This window comes from Phacochoerus africanus, chromosome 7 (genome assembly GCF_016906955.1).
Source record: "Phacochoerus africanus isolate WHEZ1 chromosome 7, ROS_Pafr_v1, whole genome shotgun sequence".
Lineage (NCBI taxonomy): Eukaryota > Metazoa > Chordata > Mammalia > Artiodactyla > Suidae > Phacochoerus > Phacochoerus africanus.
In genome coordinates, this window is record NC_062550.1 from 103,549,635 (window position 1) to 103,568,934 (window position 19,300).

Below are 19,300 nucleotides of genomic sequence, written 5' to 3' on the forward strand. Positions count from 1 at the left end.
GGCTTTGCTCAGTGGGTTAAGGATCCAGCATTGTCGTGAGCTGTGGTGTAGGTCACAGATGCGGCTCGGATCCCACATTGCTGTGGCTGTGGTGTACGCTGGCAGCTATAGCTCCAAATGGACCCCCAGCCTGGGAACCTCCATATGTCTCGGGTGCAGCCCTAGAAAAGGCAAAAAAAAAAAAAAGACCAAAAAAAAAGTTTTTCTCTCTTTCTCTCTCTATACCCACACACACAAACATCCACTCTATGGGTCCGTGGTTTGAAAAACACCGTGTGATAACTGATATTTCTAACTAGTGTCCCATAATCCTGATGCAGTGTCTGATGAAAGAAAGATCTCTAATAAATATGTTGGAACGAACAAACGAACGAATGGATACTAGAGTGTAAACCCCATGAACACAGGTGTTGTTTTGTTTACTCACTGCTACATTCTATTTTCTGGCATATCATAGATGCTTAATAAAGTATATATAGGATGAAAGAAAATAAATTTATAAATAAAAATTAATAAAAGCAGGGAACAATTATCTGAGCAAAACAAATACATTTACAGCTTCTTGGATTAACACTGCCTCCCCGAGCCCTATGTTCTCAACTTCCAACCAGGTATCACCTTGGGTTTCTAATTTAACTTCTGGTTCTTCCTCTCCATGTTGTTTATTTACATACAAAATTCACACAATGCTGCTTTTGCTATTTCTCCAAACGGCCTCCGCTCGGGTCATCACTGAAATTTTAGAGTCACCTACTCGAGCAGTTTAATAATGTCATGCTTGAGAGTCTGGATGCCTTCCGGAGGCAGGCTGTCTCTCCGTCACATGATCCTGCTCATCGTCCCAGTTAACCCTTTCTCTGCTTCTCGCACGCCCCAAATAAATGATGTATATTGGTTCAAGCCATCTCTTGTACTTTTTCCTCCTAATGTAATTCATAAAGAACATTTAAAGCCAAATTAATATTTACGTAATCTGAGATATTACTGGTTTGATCTGCGTAAAATTTCACTGGCTTATAATTTTACTTATAATTTTTTATAAATTTTATAATTTGTTCACGCTGACATCCATTGTGATTTTTTTCTTATTTCTCCCTTAGGGGCCCATGGAGTGAGGACTCAGTTTTCTTTTTGCATAATTTGTATTAAGTAATCTAATTAAGCAAGTACAAATATTAAGTAAGGATTAGGTAACATTATTCAATAACATTTGTTCTGTGAAAAATAAAATTCTTGATGCAATCCTTCCCTTTCATGGCTCCAATAGAAAGGAAAAGGGGAAAACACTTGAAAATGGCAACAACAGCCAAAGAATAGTGGGACGTGAAAATATCAGTTTTTTTTTTGTCTTTTGTCTTTTCAGGGCTGCACCACGGCACATGGAGGTTCCCAGGCTAGGGGTCTAATTGGAGCTACAGCTGCTGGCCTACTCCAGAGCCACAGCAATGCCAGATCCAAGCCACATCTGTGACCTACACCACAGCTCATGGCAATGCCGGATCCTTAACCCACTGAGCGAGGCCAAGGATCGAACCCGCAACCTCATGGTTCCTAGTTGGATTTGCTTTTGCTGCGCCACAACAGACACTCAAAAGTATGGTTTTTCAGATGTGCGGTTGTTTTTGGCCAAAACCATGACAGGCGGAAGTTCTTGGTCCAGTGATTGTACCTGTACCACAGCAGGGACAATGCCAACTCCTTAACCACTAGGCAACCAGGAAACTCTCTGAAGAGTATTTTTATATACTAGTCTGGCTGAAGGAATAGCAACTTTTCGCATCTGTGGCAGAGGGCAAAAAGTCATAACAAATTGTGATGATTTTTCACATTTCTGTTAGGTCGTGGCATGGCGACCTCTGCTCACGGTCCATGAACAGAGAAGAATTAACATGACCATGTCTGTGTCAATACGGCAGCTACCTATACTTCTTCCAGAAAGGGCAGTAAAACGAGCATGGCAACAAACAAATTCAGACCCGTTCAACTGTAAAGATTATGCCAATAATGTGTAAGCCTAGTGAGTATTTAATATATACAGTACATAAAACTCTGATTACTAATAGTTTGATCTCTGATTGCCTTAAGTCTCTCATACTATAAATATTCATCTCAATGAAACACACTTATACAAATACATACAAGTCTTGTGTACCATTTTAGGGGGATTCTGGAACTTTCTAAGGCCCACCTAATGACCACCTAGAGCTCTACTGACTCCCAAGAGAAGAACTCTCATATCTTTTCAGCTTGCTTCCATCTCTTTTACACCATTAACTGCCACATTTCTTGAACAACCATTATTTCAACTGGTAATCTTAAGCCATTGGGATTTGTTTTCTGCCATTTTTACTTCAGTGAAAATTCTCTTGCAAAAGTCACCAGTCACCCCTTCCTGCAATGCTTGGTCTCTTTGCCTGGAATGCATAACAATACCTCCCAATTTCCTTGCCTTTTGTCTGCCTATTTCTTATTAGAATTATTTCCTAAATATGTGTTCCATTGAGGTTCTGTGGCTCTACCTTCATCCTGACTAATTCCATGCTCTTTTCATCGTCAATATTGTTCACTTCCATCATTTCAAATGTCAGTAATGGTTTCTAAATTTTTATCACTGGTCCAGATTTCTAATTTGATAGATTAGCATTTCCACTTCCTTTCAAACATCTCTAACTGGACAGCTCACAGTCAGATAACAAAATTCAATATTCTGTTTTAACTGCCTATTTAATATCTAATCGAAGGATGGTTCAATCTTCCCATCTTACCTACATTTTGTCCTTACCTCCCATTTTTTATCCTATCCCTTCTTTAGAATATGTTCTTTTATTGATTTAAAACTTTCCTAATGATCATTATACAACTACAGATGTGATAAATTCATTTGAGTAATAAAAAAAGGAAAAAAAAACTTTCCTCGTCTTCCTATTCCCCGTAATACATCTTCAGCTCTTTAATAATATCTACATGTCCTCTCACATATAGTGCCAGCTTAGATTTTCTTTCTCTTCCTTCAGTGTAAGTCTCTTTTATATCTACATAGTAACCAAATCGGCACCTTCTCCTGTTTCTTATGCACAGTATAAAACATTTGCTTCAAGTTACTCCCTTTGCTGTTACATTTTCACAGCACTCATCCACAGGTTCATTTAGTAAAAACCTTCCCATCTGCAGTTCTGATTATCCGTAAGAGAATTAGACGATTCTTTTCTGTGCTCCCGTATCACCTGTAATGTATCTCTTGTCACATCGTGTAAGTCCTGATTTCCTACACAGCTAGTTCCTAGATGATGCCTGTACATCTAAAATTATGAACAAAAACATTATTTACAAATATATAATAATGGCAAAAATAACTTTTAATACCCAAAAACTTATAACACCCAAACTCTAAAGTTAACTGGGAAAGTAAATGAAAATAAAGCACCAATGTATATATGTTGCAACAGATATTTACTAACCATGGTAAAATGATTACTAAAATAAAGTGAATTATACAATATGCCAATATGAATAATTTCAAGATTACTCAAAGTATCCTAATGAGACTTTGTCATCTGCTTGCTAGGAATCCAGGTTTTGCTTTCCTTATACAAATCCAAACCAGACCCAGTTATAGTTCAGCATTGTTTGATGATGGTTGTCTGCCACAACGTACATTTGTGTGAGATGATTTTGGATTCTGTGGCTCAATGGGATTTCAGAGAAGGTAGTAGGCTTGCATTCAGTTAATTTCGTGTTTTTTGTTGTTGTTGCAGGGTTTTGGTTTTTTGTTTGTTTGTTTTTGTTTGTTTTTTTGGGGGCGGTTGTCTTTGTTATGATCACAATTCAAGGAGATATAACTGGAAAAACCTGGGGGTTATGAAGAACCCAGAATTTGCCTTCCCACTTCTCAAGATAAAAAGTGTTACGTGGGACATCACCTTGACGCAAAGGTAGTCTCCAAGTGCATTACCAGCAAGGTTATTTCAGAGGTCATGGAATAGAAAAATTCACAAAACAAGTGAAAATATTCAAATCGCTCATGTTATCAAATCTACTAAAAACACACAGATGCAAGGGGAAAGATGCAAGACAGACTAACCCACACAGGATAAGGCGCAGTGGGGAAGGATCACACTGCATCATCCTGGGATGAGCAATATTTAAATGTGCTGTTCCTCTCTTGCCGCATCAACCTTCCTCACTAGTGTTAGGCTTACAAAGCCCAGAGCTGAAGCTCGAGCTGGGGGTAAAAAGACGGAAGGCGCTCTGGGTAGACGATACACACTTGTTCTACTAGAGAGAGGCAGGGAAAAATACACCTGGCCAGTAGCTCTAGCTCTCCAATTAGCCTAATGAACGGCTATGGATTTTAATTGTGTTACTCGGGCAGAGGACACATAGGGTCACAACCAAAGCCACTAATGGGTGGCTAAATAAAGACTTCATAAATGACGTTTTCACATTATCTTGTGCATTCCTCAATACTTACAGGCTCACGTATATTTTTCTTATAAATATCTGCATATTATATGTTATAATGCCTTAATGTTTCATGAATATTAAGTATCTCTGATCTTTCCATCCCCTTCTGTCTATGTTTAACATACATAAACTCTGCTTTCTTAGGCTCGGCAATTTCCATGAAATCTGCCCGTGTCTAACAAATATTTTATTTACCAGCCACTGATCCATTCCTAAAATATTTTAAGTGTAAAACATTTGTCTATGCTTTGCAAATTGCAAATTGAACAGCATCAGAAATAATATTTTTAATAGCAACTGTGCATTTCACAAAGGTAGTTGGCATGATAGTCTTCCTACCATGTGACTTTTATGCTTTTCCCATTGAGAGGGGCAGGGGAGGGTCTATGTTTCTTGTCCATGAAACCAAGTGGGCTTGTGACTGTTCCCCATAACAGAGTTATGTTGGATCTGACACTACATACATTCAAAGCTAGGTCATAAAAAGTGAAGGAGCTTCTGCCTTGTTCACTATCTCTTTTGACTTTGGCTGTGATGCCTGATCACACTTAGGCTACCATGCTGTGAGGAAGCCCACACCATTCTATTTAGCAGTGTCACAAAGAGGAGCCACATAAGATGAGAGAGAGAGAGAGAGGGGTGGCGGAGGGGAATCCCCCATGTCAACCCAGTCGCTTTAGCTGCCTCCACCTCCCCTTTCCCAGGTCTAGTCACTGTCCACTACAACCACATGAGGAATTCCCAGTCAGAACTACCTCAGTGAGCCCTTCCCAAATTCCTGATCAAGTGATATCACAACAAATAAGAAGATAATTGTCCTTTGAAGTTATTAAGTGTTGGGATGACTTTTCACTCAGTAGTAGATATCAGAACACACGTCATTTCCCCACCTGGTCTTAAACTCTCTTCCAAATCTCACCCCTCCATATTCATGAGATATGAATTTGCGTCCACCCCATTTAACCCTGAGCAGAAGATGAGACTCAACTGCAGAAGACATGCTATATAATTGTCATCGTGAAGAGAGTGTTCCAGATGACTTCAACTTTATAGGACTTATTATTAAATTGTTCTCATTTAGTATTGAAGACACTGTCTTCTATTCAGTCTTTCTAAAAGGTACATTTATAGTCTTCATTGCTGTGTATCTTTAAACTATAATCAAAAATAAAGATTACCCACATCAGTTGTTTTCATGTTTAGTTTACTATCTGTGATGGCTTACATATGACTTTAGATGGTGAACACTGAGGAAAATTCATTTTCACGTTGATAATTATTTTTTTTTCCCCAATGATTTCTCTTCCAAAGAACAGCGGTGATCACTGATCTCAACTTCATCCATTTGATTTGTGTTGCCAATTGACTCAAAAAAATGTTGGATTAGCACCATTGATACCAATGATCAAAGTCACCAGATAATCCTAAATAAGTTTGAGTCAAGTTCTGGAAGATTTTATATTTAGAGGAGAAGTCAAAATATAGACATAAAAAATCAAGGCGTACCTGCCTAGTTTCCTCTGGTACTTGAGGCAGTATTGAAATTAAAATGTCTGTTAGAACGACAAACATTTGCCTTGTTTTGCATCAAAATTATATTTGCGCTTAAAAGACAAGTGTAAATATACTTGCTGCCAGTTACTAAATCTTGGGTATTGTCATGGCCCACACTTAATGACTCATTTTCTTTGGTGCCTGATCATAGCATATTTTATCTTGACATACAGAAATATTCTGAGTTTAAGGAGAAGTGCTTTTTTAGTATTGTGACTATCATTATACTACTAATACACCCTACAATATTCAGAATATCTAAAAAGGTGGAAGACTGGGCACCTCGGTGCAAACAAGAGTAGAGCTGTTTATGACATGCTCCTCTTAAAAGAGCCTATAGACAAAGAAGATCCTATTTGAAATTAAATGTATAAAAGAAGGATTAGTGTGTGTGGCTGTGATACCCTATGCCTCTACGGATTAAATGTTTTCGCTGATGTGAGGCACTCAGACTAATCAAGGAGGTGGCTTCCCCTCCGACTGAACCTAGCTGGCAATTGCGGAGATAAGCGTATTTCATCTTAGTCATTGATCCTTGACTATCAAAAAAAGCATTAGAAGATAACCTCAGCATAATTATTGGTTTTATATTCATTTGGGAGATGTTTTATCTTGACTGCTAAATACTTGTTGTTCTCCCTGTTCTATATTTATATTGTTCTCAAATTTCTTCCAACTTATTTAACGTGTGTTCTCACGTGGGGCTCCTGACCTAAGAGTATTCTACTGCCCGGGAATGTACCAGAAATGCAAATTCTCCGGCCATACCGCAGATCTACTGACTCTGAAACTCTGGGGATGGGGCCCAGAAATCTGTGGTGTAGCCCTCTAGAGATTCTCTGGCGTGCTAAACTTGGGGTCCACTAAACTGTAAGAAGTGGTGTAGGGGGTGAATTGGTTGACCCAATGCCTTCTGCGAAATTCCTTCCTAAAAACGCCTCTCGGTTTTGATGGGAAGCATTACTCACCCTCTTCGCAGTGGTGTTAAGGGTGAGGACATGAGAACACAGGGTTCCAAGCTGGGGATGACCATGAACATGACTTCTTCTTGCTAAAATATTCTTTCCGTTGGGACCTCTGCTGCCATCCACTATCAAAGGGTTCCTCTCTGCAATGTCACCTCTTAGGTAGCCTTTAATTCTGTTTCATCCACTGCACGTGGACAGGACATTTAGAATAAATACTTTTCTTTGCTATGTGGATAAGAGTCAGGCAAATCAAGACTTTTCTTAGAAATTCTAACAACATTTGAAGCTGTACTTGGCAAGTTCATCAAGGTTTAGTAAGGAAAGGATTCATGTGTAAAGAGATAATATTAACCGTTTTTTTAAATATGAAGGTTTCTGAGGTACAAAGAATGTTCTATCTCTTCGGGGGAATTCCAGAGAGTGAACGTTATAAGCACAAATATCTGATTAGTATGATAAGGCTACTCCTAAATTACAACTGAAAATGGACTGAGCTCCCGCAGGACTTGAGTTTTCCCGTGGTTAAGAGGATTTAAGCCAACATCAAATGGTAGGGTGATTGGGTGGTCTAGATCCTTTCCGTTAAAAGTATGGTTTCCTCTGGAGTTGTTACACGTGCAGAATCTCAGGGTCCTCCCAGTCTGGGTGAATCAGAGTCTACAAATGAACAAGATCCAAGAGTGATCTGTAGGCACACTATGTTTGAGAAATAATGCTCCAGATGACACCTAAGGAATCTTTATATTGCTAATATTTCATTCTTACAGGATTAGGTTGTGCTGCAGAATTTGAATAACAGTCTACAAGAGAAGGGGGAGGTAAATACAGGAGCTTGGCTTCACACTCTATTGTGAGGTCATCAACTGAATTAAATGCTCCCTCCCCAAAGGAAATAGTCTCTTTCTTGAGCACTGTATGTAATGTGAGGGAGCTCCTATCTGAATGCTATTTCTGTGGTTAGCTTTGGACTCCTTGCTTTACACAAAAGTAAAACACATCTTCTGGATTTATTGCACTGCATCACCAGGGTATTTGCACCAACTTTCAAATTATAGCCAAAGTTGAACCCTTCTCCTAATTTCCTCCTGCATGCCCTCTCATTTTCTCTAAAACTAGGCTGTCTTAATTTCTCTCAGTGAAACCTTTCCTTTTTGCTTAGAGTAAGAACCAGTTTTGTCTTCAGCCTTCTCCTGATGGGTCTACACGAATGGCCAGCAGAGGCAGAAGGAAGAATTTGCAAAGGGATGTGTAGGTATGGGGGAACTGGAGAAGATCAAGGGACCAGAGTTTGCTCAAAGCAGAAATTTACTCTGGCAGAGAGTATTTAACAAATAATTCTCATCGACAATGCAGTGAATGGAAAAGAACTGGAGAGGTAATGAGAAGTGACAGATGCTGCCACACCCTAGGTGGACTCAGGTCTCTCTAATCACGACTACCATGTTCTGGTCCTGGGCAAAGGAAGCCGCTTTAAGAAATGACAAGCACAGAGGCCAGAGAGCCAGAAGATACCCAAGCCTGTTCCAACACACGCCTTTCTGTAGAGACCATTGTGCGTCGGAAGCTCAGGCAAGGAAGAGTTTACCCCCTTCCCACACCTGCCCATCTCCAGCCCTTGCCTTCCCCGGGGGCACGGGGACCAGCTCGAGCCTCAGCAGCCCGGGAGCGGCTTTGGGGGAGTCGTGTGTATCAGCCAGCGCGTGTGCGTGAGGAGGAGAGCAAAGACGTGATTACTTCAGAATTTATTTAAGGGCCGGTGGAAACCACTGCAGCAGCTTCCAGGGGAAGCCCTTGTTTCAGAGGAAGAGGAGGTGGCGGCTGCCAAGGAGGAGGAGGGGGGAGAGACGGAGGAGGAGGAGCAAGCAGCGGCAGCGGCGAGAGGCAAGTGAGGAGATAAGATGCTATAGCACAGGCACCAGCGCCGAGCAGGTTGGTTCTCCCAGCCAACTGATGCCAGCGAATGGGGCTTACAGAGAGGCTAAGAGGGGAAACTGGGTGTGGAGGGCTGACTGCTTGCCGTTTTGGAGATGAAGCACCTCTTTTAAGTAAAAGGAGACCCCCTATCCTGGAAGTAGTCAGGGAGCCAGAAGGGGACCTGTCCTGTGTCTGGCATCCCCGGGGACCGCTTCCCTTTAGCTCTCCAACTCCCGGCGGTAGCCGTCAACTCCAGAGGGGCTCCGGGTGGCGGTCTGGGTGGAGAAATTCCCTTCCAGATACTTCGCATATATTTTCCCAAAGCTTACATTTGAGGGGCCCCGCTCCGGGTGGCCTGGACGCAGAGGGAGAGCAGCGCCGATTGGTTAAGTTTCTACGAGTCAAACCCAGTTCCTACTTCCCGGCTCCCAGCATCGGGTGTCCAGCTGCACGCGGGCGCCGTTGCTGCTCCGGCAATCGGGCGCTGCTGCTTTAAGAGCCGCCTCCCCCCCTCCTCCTTTTGACAATGGTCTGAACCAGGCTCTGCTTCCCAAAGCAAAATTTGTAATATGCCATTTTTCCGATGGACGCTTCTCCTTTTGGCTGCTGATGGAGCCGCGGGAAGATGCCGAGTTGCTGCCACGCCACCCAGCAGGGGCACGTTCCGGGAGGACGCCGGGGCACGCGGGTGTCTAAGCTGCCTTTCTCCTCCCGTTGCTAGGGAAATGGTCCAGGAGCGCTGGGGGTGAGCCTCCCCTCTCGTCAAGCCGGAGACTGCGGTTGTCATTGATCCATTGAAGAAGCAGACCCCGAAATTACAGACATTAGGTACAGAAACAGCGTTTGAGTTACATGGTTTCCGATGGGCTTTATTTTTAACCCCCCCTCCCCCGCCCCGGCCCCACCCCGCCCCCAGGGAAGATGAGATGCAAATTCCCTCCCTGTCAATTACGGTTCCATACCTTTTGCTTTCTACCCCCATCCGCTCCCCTCTCCTCTGTCTCTACCTTCTCTCTCCTTGGCTTTCTCCTGTTGGGCAGGATGAATTATTTTGGTGTGGAAATTATGAAGTCAACTTCTTGAGGGTGGTGGTGGGGGTGTGGCTGAGAGAGAACTGTCCAGCCCTGTGGGGTGAGGTGGCTCTTCCGCCATAAAGGCACTGGGGTAAAGAAAGTGCAAAATGCTTCCCTTGGAGATGATGATAATATGTCCTGAAGACCAGGGCCTTCAAAGAGTTAAATAGGAGGAGGAATATTCATGTAATGTAATCAGACAATGGCTAGGATTTCTCTCACCAAATGACTCCTTGTGGGTTAAGTGAGGTGGAAATAGGTCAGTTCTTAAGACTAAATCTTTGTAGAAGAAACTAACTACAGATAATACATCTTTTCTTTAGCAGGATCTAAATTCTAATGATCTGTTTGAATAAAGTGATTCACTGACCAAAAAAAAAAAAAAAAAAGCCTTATATAGCTCTGTCATATCTGGACAGGTTCTGTTTGAACAGCACGTATTGCTAAGAAACACACTGGATCTTGACAGCCTTAGGGTAATGACTCCAAGTGGGCATTCAAAACTTTTATTTTGAAATCTGAGAGATTTAGAAGACGGTCAAGGTTATGTGCTAAGAATAAGGGAGTTGGTTCTCCCTTATTCTTCCAACTGGGTTTATTTTTTTTTTTTTCTTTTCCCAATAAAATAAACAAGGTCTCTAACTAGACCTTAAAACCTTCAGTAATTTAATGAACAGGCCATCAAAATCTAGAGGAGTGTAACGTAATTCGTATGTCAGTTGACTTTGGGGAAGGGATGACGGAAGGCAAATTATCAAAGCAAACTGTGAGCATGTCCTTTCTGATTTTTCAGGAATTATTTGATGCAATGCAGTTTTTAATATCGAAAGTGAGTCTAAAAGTTAAAAGTGGTATATGAGGATGAAGTAGACTAGAGGTTGAAGGACCATAGCCTTCTGTACTGTGTAAGTTCCTTTAGAGGTATGTCATCCATTCTCTAAGAGGGTGGTTAACTCTCACACTGCATACAGATAGATATTTCGTTGATTTTAACACCCAACATGTACGTTTGAAATAAGTTATACATATTTTAAGGAATATACAACTATTTTGTAATTTGTATTAGACGGAATCTCAGTTCTATTGCAAGAAACTAAGCTAGCTCATGAAAGTGGCCTTATTTTTTGTGGACAAATTTTCCCATTCTAATTACGGTGAGAAGACTTTAGATTTACTCATTTGAGTTGACTGTCAGGAAAAGAAGCATGTATTCATCTTATTTCCTAAGTAACTTTTGCATAGTTTGATTTCTTCTTTTCAATTGGATTTCAAACGTTTAGAGCACCCACTGGAATTAAGCCTTTAGGCATGGAAGCAGAATGAATTACAAAAGTAAAATATTCTTTCAGCAAATCTGAATGTTGGTCGTTTCCTAATAAAGGTAAATAATGAATTTGTAATAGCCCTTTATAATTTTACTATGTATTCTCAGCCAGGTATCCTATTAGATGGAGCCTTACAGTTAGCCTGTTTGAAGAAAAAAAAAAATGCTTGCATTATTATTCCTACTTTACAGAAGAGAACACTGAAGTTTGGAGGCATGAAGTTTGGAGACTTGTTCTGGTTCACATGCCTCAGGAGTAGAACTGAATCAAATTCTTTTGAGTGTAGATTTAATAGACTTTGTAAATCCCATAGCTGCTTCTCATCACAGCATCTTTCAGCTCAGTCAAAGACTAGCTCTTATACTGACCTAAGAGCCTAAAGTTTGCGAATGTCTAACGTCCCACGGTGGCAATAAACATTTTTTAGAATAAGGGTAGTATATTTAGAAGAAAACTGTAGCTGAGGTAATCACTGAAGCTATGTTTTTCCTTGTCATTTAAAGTTATAAGTAATTCAGAGCAGAAATGGGCCAATAGCTTTCTTTCAGGAAGGATATGATTTCAAATACAGTTTTAAAATGTTTAACCTCAAATTCAAACCTTGCAAGTATTTTGGCTCAGATTGTTACTCTGCTACCATTTCCTCTCCCAGTATTTTGTTTTAACCTTAAATGTCAAAATGAAACACATTGGCTCCTAATAATGATTTCTCAGAATGACATAGCTGTTCAGTGTGTGGATTTCATGCATGGCATGTGAACTAATTGCTTGAAATATTCAAATGTGTTGGAACTTTTTTGTTGTTGTTTTCCAATTTCTTTTTAATTAATGTAAAGAAAATTTGTACCAGTTAGAAAAGAGTTTCCTTTTTTTTTTCTATCTGAGTTTGAATAAATTCAATAATTTTATCTGAGAAGAACACAAAAGTATATTTTTGTACATTAAGTGGTTAAAATTAGCAAATACAAGAGTGAGTGAGTGAGTGTGTGTGAGTGTGTGTGTGTGTGTGTGTGTGTGGTATGTGTAAATACAGCCTGTAAACATGGTATGCTATTTATTTTAGGGTGAATAAGACATTGAACAAGTCTTGCCTTCAGGTAGCCCAGTGTTGTGAATGATGAGCAATAACTCAAAGCATCATCTTGAATTGTCCTAAAATTTACCTCGTCTTAATTTTTTTGTAGAGCCCATCAGTAACAAAGTAACTTTCCTTTATCTTTTTAAAAGTTTCTCCTAGTTTTCAGTGGGTCCTGCCAAATCATTCACAGATAATTGAATTTCTTTAATACCCCGATTTATATGAAGAATAACATAAAAAGTAATTAACTATTGAACTGTTAAGTCTTGACATTTTATTTGAAAATATCACCAGAAATAGTTTTCCCAAGGACAGGAACATGTAGGCAGAAAAATGAATTGACCTTGCATTATAAAACCATAGAATGCTCCAGGATGAACAGCCAAACCAGCCTTTCTCCACATCAGACTTCTGACAAACCAAGCCCTCTAATTAATAGCTTCTGGCCTTAGTACAACTGAAACTGAGATGGATTTGATTTTTTTTTTTAATCATAAGATAGAAAAGAGAAAATGAGATAATTTCTGATTTTTAAAATGCCACACAATAGGTCAATGTTATATCTTAATGTCTGTTGTCTATTTTAAATAATAAACCATTAAAATATTCTGAACAGTTCATTTATTTTATGACTGGCTGATTCTGATTAGCAGCTAGCATGTGAAGTTTCTACATTAGCTAATGTAATTTATGGCATCTGTTTTGTGGAATATTTGAAAGAGTGTTAGTCTGTATTGTTTGGATGGAAACCAGACAAAGCAGCTCACAGGAAACAAAGGAATATTAAGTGTAATTAGTAGTATAATAACCTAAATAAATTTATGCATCTCAGTCTATTTCATAAAGCATATGTCTAATTCAGTCAGATCATTTATCTACTCCATGTGGACTACTGCAGGAATTCAGGAAGAGACTATATACGAGGATTGAAAGTTGTAAAGTCAAGAGGCTTTAAATTAGTATGAAAAAATTTGTTGGTAAAATAGAAAAGAGATGATTACTGTACATAATGAATACTCTATTATTTATGGATTTTCTAAATGAAAGAATGAACATTAATTCATTCAGTTATTTAAGTAATACAGCATCACTCACTTCCTACCTGTTAAATGCCAGACATTGTGCTTACTGCTAACCAAATAACAACGAATATGGTTAAGATGGCAGTATTAGCTATAAGAGATTTGCAAACTTGCAGGGAAAGAAAGGTGATCAATCAATAAGCGTGGAACATGTTACTATATCAATTGAATTAGGTAGATCATGACAAAAAGCTTTTGAAAAGTAGGTGAATTCAAACTCTATTTTGTAGGTCAGTAGAAGTCTAGATTGCAATGAAAAAAGAAAGCATGTTAGTTGAAGGAAGTCAGTGAATCATATTTTATAGAGGTCCCAATTTTTAGTGTATTTGGAGTTGGGACAGTGGGTAGTGGAGAAAATAACTGGGCTGATGAGGTGCAAGGGTCTGGTGAACGGAGGGTCATGACTGGAAGGCATTTCTTGACGGAGACTTCCCTCCCCTTGACTTTCTTTCAGCAATGATGTGTGAAGTGATGCCAACGATTAACGAGGACACCCCCATGAGCCAGAGGGGGTCCCAGAGCAGCGGCTCGGACTCGGACTCCCACTTTGAGCAGCTGATGGTGAACATGCTCGATGAACGGGATCGTCTTCTAGACACCCTTCGGGAGACGCAAGAAAGCCTCTCCCTCGCCCAGCAAAGGCTGCAGGATGTCATCTACGACAGAGACTCCCTGCAGAGGCAGCTCAATGCCGCCTTGCCACAGGTATGCCTCCTGGGAGCTTCTGTCCTCCTTTTTGCAACTGAAAATGGGATGACTTAAATAAGCTTTGCTTTATTGCCCTTCTAATCATGGCTTTTTGCTCTGAGCATGTATTATATTCATATTTTGGGAAGAAAACTTCAAGAAGAGAGAATTAGTTCACTTGAAAACAAAATTGTGCCACTCTGCCAGTGGGGGACGGGAAGCAGGACTTCCTATCTTGTCTTTCTCTTGAAAATTTTATCTGCTTTTTGGCGGAGGTAGAAAATCACCTGTTGATGGGTTTTGAATCATCAGAACCTGGGACTCGATAGTGTTCTCTTTCTTACTTTTTAAACACTATTATGACATGTGAAGATGTGTATTTTACATTTGCAGTTTTGTGGTCATTGGAAATGATAGTACTTTGGAAGTTCGCTGTCCAATATTTTTTGTCTTTCTTTAAAAATCCTTAACACTTGCTCAAATTCTCAAACTCTCAAACTTATAGATGTATCACCCTCTCTCCGGAAAAAAAAAAAAAAGTTTCTACCAGTTTCTTTAAAAAAATATTTTGGAAGTCAGAAAACAGGCAAAAGTTCAGCTTTATTCTCACAAATGTTAGATAAATTGTATATACCCAAACTTAAAAATTTTTAATTTTATATAGTATTTAATTTTTTTATTTTTATATGTACCGTGTAATAACATGTTATATGTATTATGTATATATTATTTATATAGTAATGTTACTATAAAAATAACAATGTTATTTTTAATCGTTTTTTAAAACATAGAAGAAAAAACACTTAAGGGTCTTTAGCTAATTTATATACAAACTTAATAATGAGAGTCAATTATCTTATTTAAGAATATATTATTGTCTTTATTTTAGCCATATAAAAAAGCATGGACTGTGAATGAGATTTTTAATAATCACCCCCCCAGTAAACTATATTTTTCTTTTAAATGCAAATTTGATTGGCCCTCTACTTAAAATTCAATACAGCAAATGTTGAAGATTTGACTCCTCCTCCTGAAATTATGTCTTGTAGGATATGTCTTTTCATAAATATCGAAAATTATATCATCAAATTGATAGACTTCTAAACCCAGCCGTACGCTTAACTTGTAGTATAATGTAGAGATCTTTATGGCTCTCAGAATGGGAAGGATTACCTGGAATGCCTTGTCACATTCCCATTAGGCAGTTCCAGACCCTATGTGGGTAACTCCGGTCGCTGTTCTCTTCATTTTCAGTCTGTTTTGTGTCAAGATGCAGTAATATTTCCAATGACCCTAACTCGGTGCCCTGATTCGTTTAATCACCCCAAATGTGTGGATTCATTTCAAAAGATTACTATCATATCAAGCTAGACATCTCGTTCTCTGCAATTGTTCTTTATTAGGTGATTTCTAGAATGATTAAAGTCATGCTTACCGTCCTCTAGGATGACTTGAGTTGGTTAATGCTGTTTTTACAGTGTAGTCTTAGGACCAGTCACTCTATTGATTATCTTTGGTGATGAGCAGCGAATGGGGCAGGCATTTCTCTTTCCGGACAGAATGTTACATTAAGAAACCGAGGATTGTATTACATTTGGCGGCAAGTTCAACATACTTTTATTATGCATCAGAAGAGCAGTCAACTGAAGCTTATAACTGATTTTCATAAATGCTGTGTTTTCCCAACTTTCTCCACACTCTTCTTGGAAGTTGACTCTTTGGTCTTAAGTGTAGGACTATACATGTATACTTCCTATAGTTATTTTCTTATCTAAGAATGATTTTAATTTTTTCTGTACCTGTAAAAAAAAATGGATGACTATTCTATAAGGACGTTGTCAAAATAATACACTAGAACAAGATATTTGGTAGAAAAATGAGAAAACTGGAAATGTTTTCATATATAACTATAATGTGTAGATAAATCTCTTCTTACAAGTACAGGAAGAAAAATATTTTAAATCTAACATTAAGGAATTTTGAAAATCTAGATTATAATACCATCAAAATTTAAAAATTTTGAATTTTAATTGCACTGGTGCACAATCTCTTATCCAACCTCTTGTGTTTTAAAGTTCAGAGTTACCCCCAATTTTCTGTATGTATACAATGTATCCTATGGAACACTCCTCTAGACAGATTCTGGGCAGCACCCTGGAATTATATACTTTCATATATCTGAGAATAATTCTATGAATATTCCTACTACATAGAAACTTATAAAGACTATAAACAGCCTTATGTTAGTTCAGGTCTGAGTACAGATCTGATTTTTGTGCCAATCAGATTTGTAACAAACTTACAAATTCAAGTGTCAGTTTTCAAAGTGTTTGAGTTTGGGAATTAGAGATTAGACACTATGAGCCTCTACATTTAGATGGATGTAGTTCCAATCTCTTTTATAAACACTTTGACACATTTTTCAATATATATTTGTATTTCAGTATTGGAAATATTTAATGACCCTGGCAATTGACACGTCCATAAAGATAGTGATGGTTCAGCAGTAATGAACCTGACTAGTATACATGAAGATGCAGGTTCAATCCCTGGCCAGCTCAGTGGGTTAAGGATCTGGCATTGTAGTGAGCTGAGGTGGAGGTTCTATGGCGTATCTGTGAATATGCTGTTTCTGTGGTGTAGGCTGGCAGCTGCGGCTCTGCTTCAACCCCTAGCCTGGGGACTTCGTATGCCACCCGTGCAGCCCTAAAATGAAAAAGTAAATAAATAAATAAATAAAATAAAAGCAAGAATAACTTAATCTATAACTTCAGGTCTATAAATTTTATGCAAGTAATATAGGAATGAATATTCTTCTTTAATTGGCATCTTTGAATCATTTAGAATATTTTGTGAGCAATGTACCTACACTATTTGGTGGAATCATGTTTGACATTTACCTGGAAGGAGAGAATGACTACCATAAATGTGGGTTTTGAGACAGAAATAACACATGTAAAATTGAAAACTGCTACAATAACACAAGAATGAAATTTGTTTTAGCAAACATGGGATAGGATTCAAAACAGAGTCAGACTTTCTGACATACCATTTGATTAGTATGTAAGATTTTTTTAGTTGTTGATGATTTAGTGCTTTGCTTCAGTGACTTTCTCAGCTATCATGTTTATGAACAAATACGGCAGGGATTTTAAGTTTTAACCGTGAAAAGTATTTTGTAGCCGTATCGTCTACTTTCCTATTACATGGTCAAGTGTCGCTATTAGTAATGAGTCCCGATAATTGCACATCATTTCATAGCTCTAGGCTGGATGTGTCTAAGCTGCACACTCAGTGTTCTACGTTTCTAAAGTCTAAGTCCATGTTCCTGTTCCACAGAGCCTCAGCGTCCTAAACTCAGGCATCCCCTGCTTCCTACTCCCTGCCCAAAGCTCCCTAACTCCTTAACCAGAGACCCTAGAGTCCTCATGGCTGTTGCTTCCTTCCTCATCTCTCAGTTCAGTCACTTTGTGCCATACTGTTGTAATCTCTTAAATGATTTTCACATATCTCTCTTATTTTCTGTTCTTTGGCACCTGGCTCTCAATTTCCTTTTTGCTCTATGTCCTAACATTTCCATTTTTATAAACGTATCACATTGTGTGCTTGAATAATAGTGTCCTGCTTGCAGTTGCCTGGCAAAACTGTCATGCATTACGTTGAGTCATTCCTGGGAAGTAAATTGACTTCTCCGAAACTCTATTTCCTTAATTGGAAGGAGGGCATGATAACTACCCTAGGAGTGACTGAAAGAAGGAAGGAGTATGGGCTTCAGAAATCCGGAACTTTATAAAATGTCGGCTCATCTTTTTCATGAACAGAGAGTAGCATAAGTCACTTTTATTCTAGAGGCATTCTACCTGGGTATCTTTTTGGCTTGCTACTGGCTTAATAACCTTGGTCAAAGTAGTTAGTTCAAATAATGATAGAACCTGCCTCATAGGATCATTTTGAGAAATAAAGGAGCTAGAACATGTCAAATGATCAACTCCCGGATAGTACATGCGCAGTAAGTGTTTAATGCAACTACTGATGATGTTATCTTACCATGGATATCATCATTATCCTTAGCCAACCTCAACTGCACAATTTTACTGGGCAGTAATGAACACTAACACAAATTGAAAGCACTAAAAATCCTTACTCTCTACAATCTTCATCAAATTTTGGAATTCCTTTGATTGATCTTTAGAAAAAAAATTTTTAACTACACTCTCTTAAAAGGTTTTCCCAAATTCTCCACTTCCTCAATGGCCAGTCTCACATGTCCTTTGATTATTAGAATAATATCCTTCCCGTTGTGCTGAGAAGGTAACATCTGGATTGAGCTTCTTCCTTTTCAATGAAACCTAGTGCCACTACACCACACACACAACCAGGGTTTTATCCCTTGCTCTTGTCAAAGCGAAAGATGCTGCCTCTTTTGCTATCTCTTATTCTAGTTATTCTTTTCTTAGTGTTTTTCTTTCTTCCCATTATTTTCCCCCAGTCTCATGAAATGGTATTCACCTGTAGCCTTTACTGCCTCTTATTTACATCCCTCTGTTCGTCTTTATATGTCTTTTCTTTTTTAACCTTAAAGTTGGGCTTCTATCATCACTATTCTCCTGTGGATACATGTTTTGAAAATCTAGTGATTCTCTTTCATTCTTCACACTCTTGGGCATCTCTGTGTCAAGATATGATATTAGCTATTTTATCTTGAAGTTCCCATCTCCTTAATTCTCCATAACCAATCCCTCCAATACTCATTCTCTCCCCAGATATCCCCATATACTTATTTAATATGTACTTATCTTTATTTACTCCTATTCTCCAATCCTAAGCATTGCATTTCTTATCTAAGACTAGTACTTCCCTCCAGATCCTTGATCCCTCCCCCATCCTGTTCGTCTTCCTCCTTTGACTATTTGTTTTTCTGTCTCTTGTATCTTCAGTTACTCTCTCTTTCTCCCTCTCAACCGGCTTTTTGGTAACATATTCAAATTTATTCCTTAAAAGTGACAGCAATGATAGCATGTACTGTACCAACAAAAGAGTCGCTTTTGTTGCATTTCCACTTACCTACCAATTTTTTATCATTTCTTTTCCCTTATTTCCCAACTTGTCTGTTTGTACTGTCTCAATTTCTTCATCTTCTATTCACTTTTTGAGC

At 38.8% G+C, this 19,300-nt stretch overlaps 1 protein-coding gene across 1 annotated transcript in view; it reads left to right on the forward strand.

Moving 5' to 3' along the window:
- The first annotated feature begins 9,581 nt into the window (after positions 1 to 9,581).
- The window catches only part of PPFIA2 (PTPRF interacting protein alpha 2), a 464,313-nt gene continuing 454,594 nt past the window's right edge, over positions 9,582 to 19,300 (forward strand). The window contains exons 1-2 of the mRNA XM_047788357.1: positions 9,582 to 9,728; positions 13,913 to 14,163. Coding sequence (XP_047644313.1) covers positions 13,915 to 14,163 — 249 coding nt within the window. The 5' untranslated portion in view covers positions 9,582 to 9,728; positions 13,913 to 13,914. The remainder of the gene's footprint in view (positions 9,729 to 13,912; positions 14,164 to 19,300) is intronic.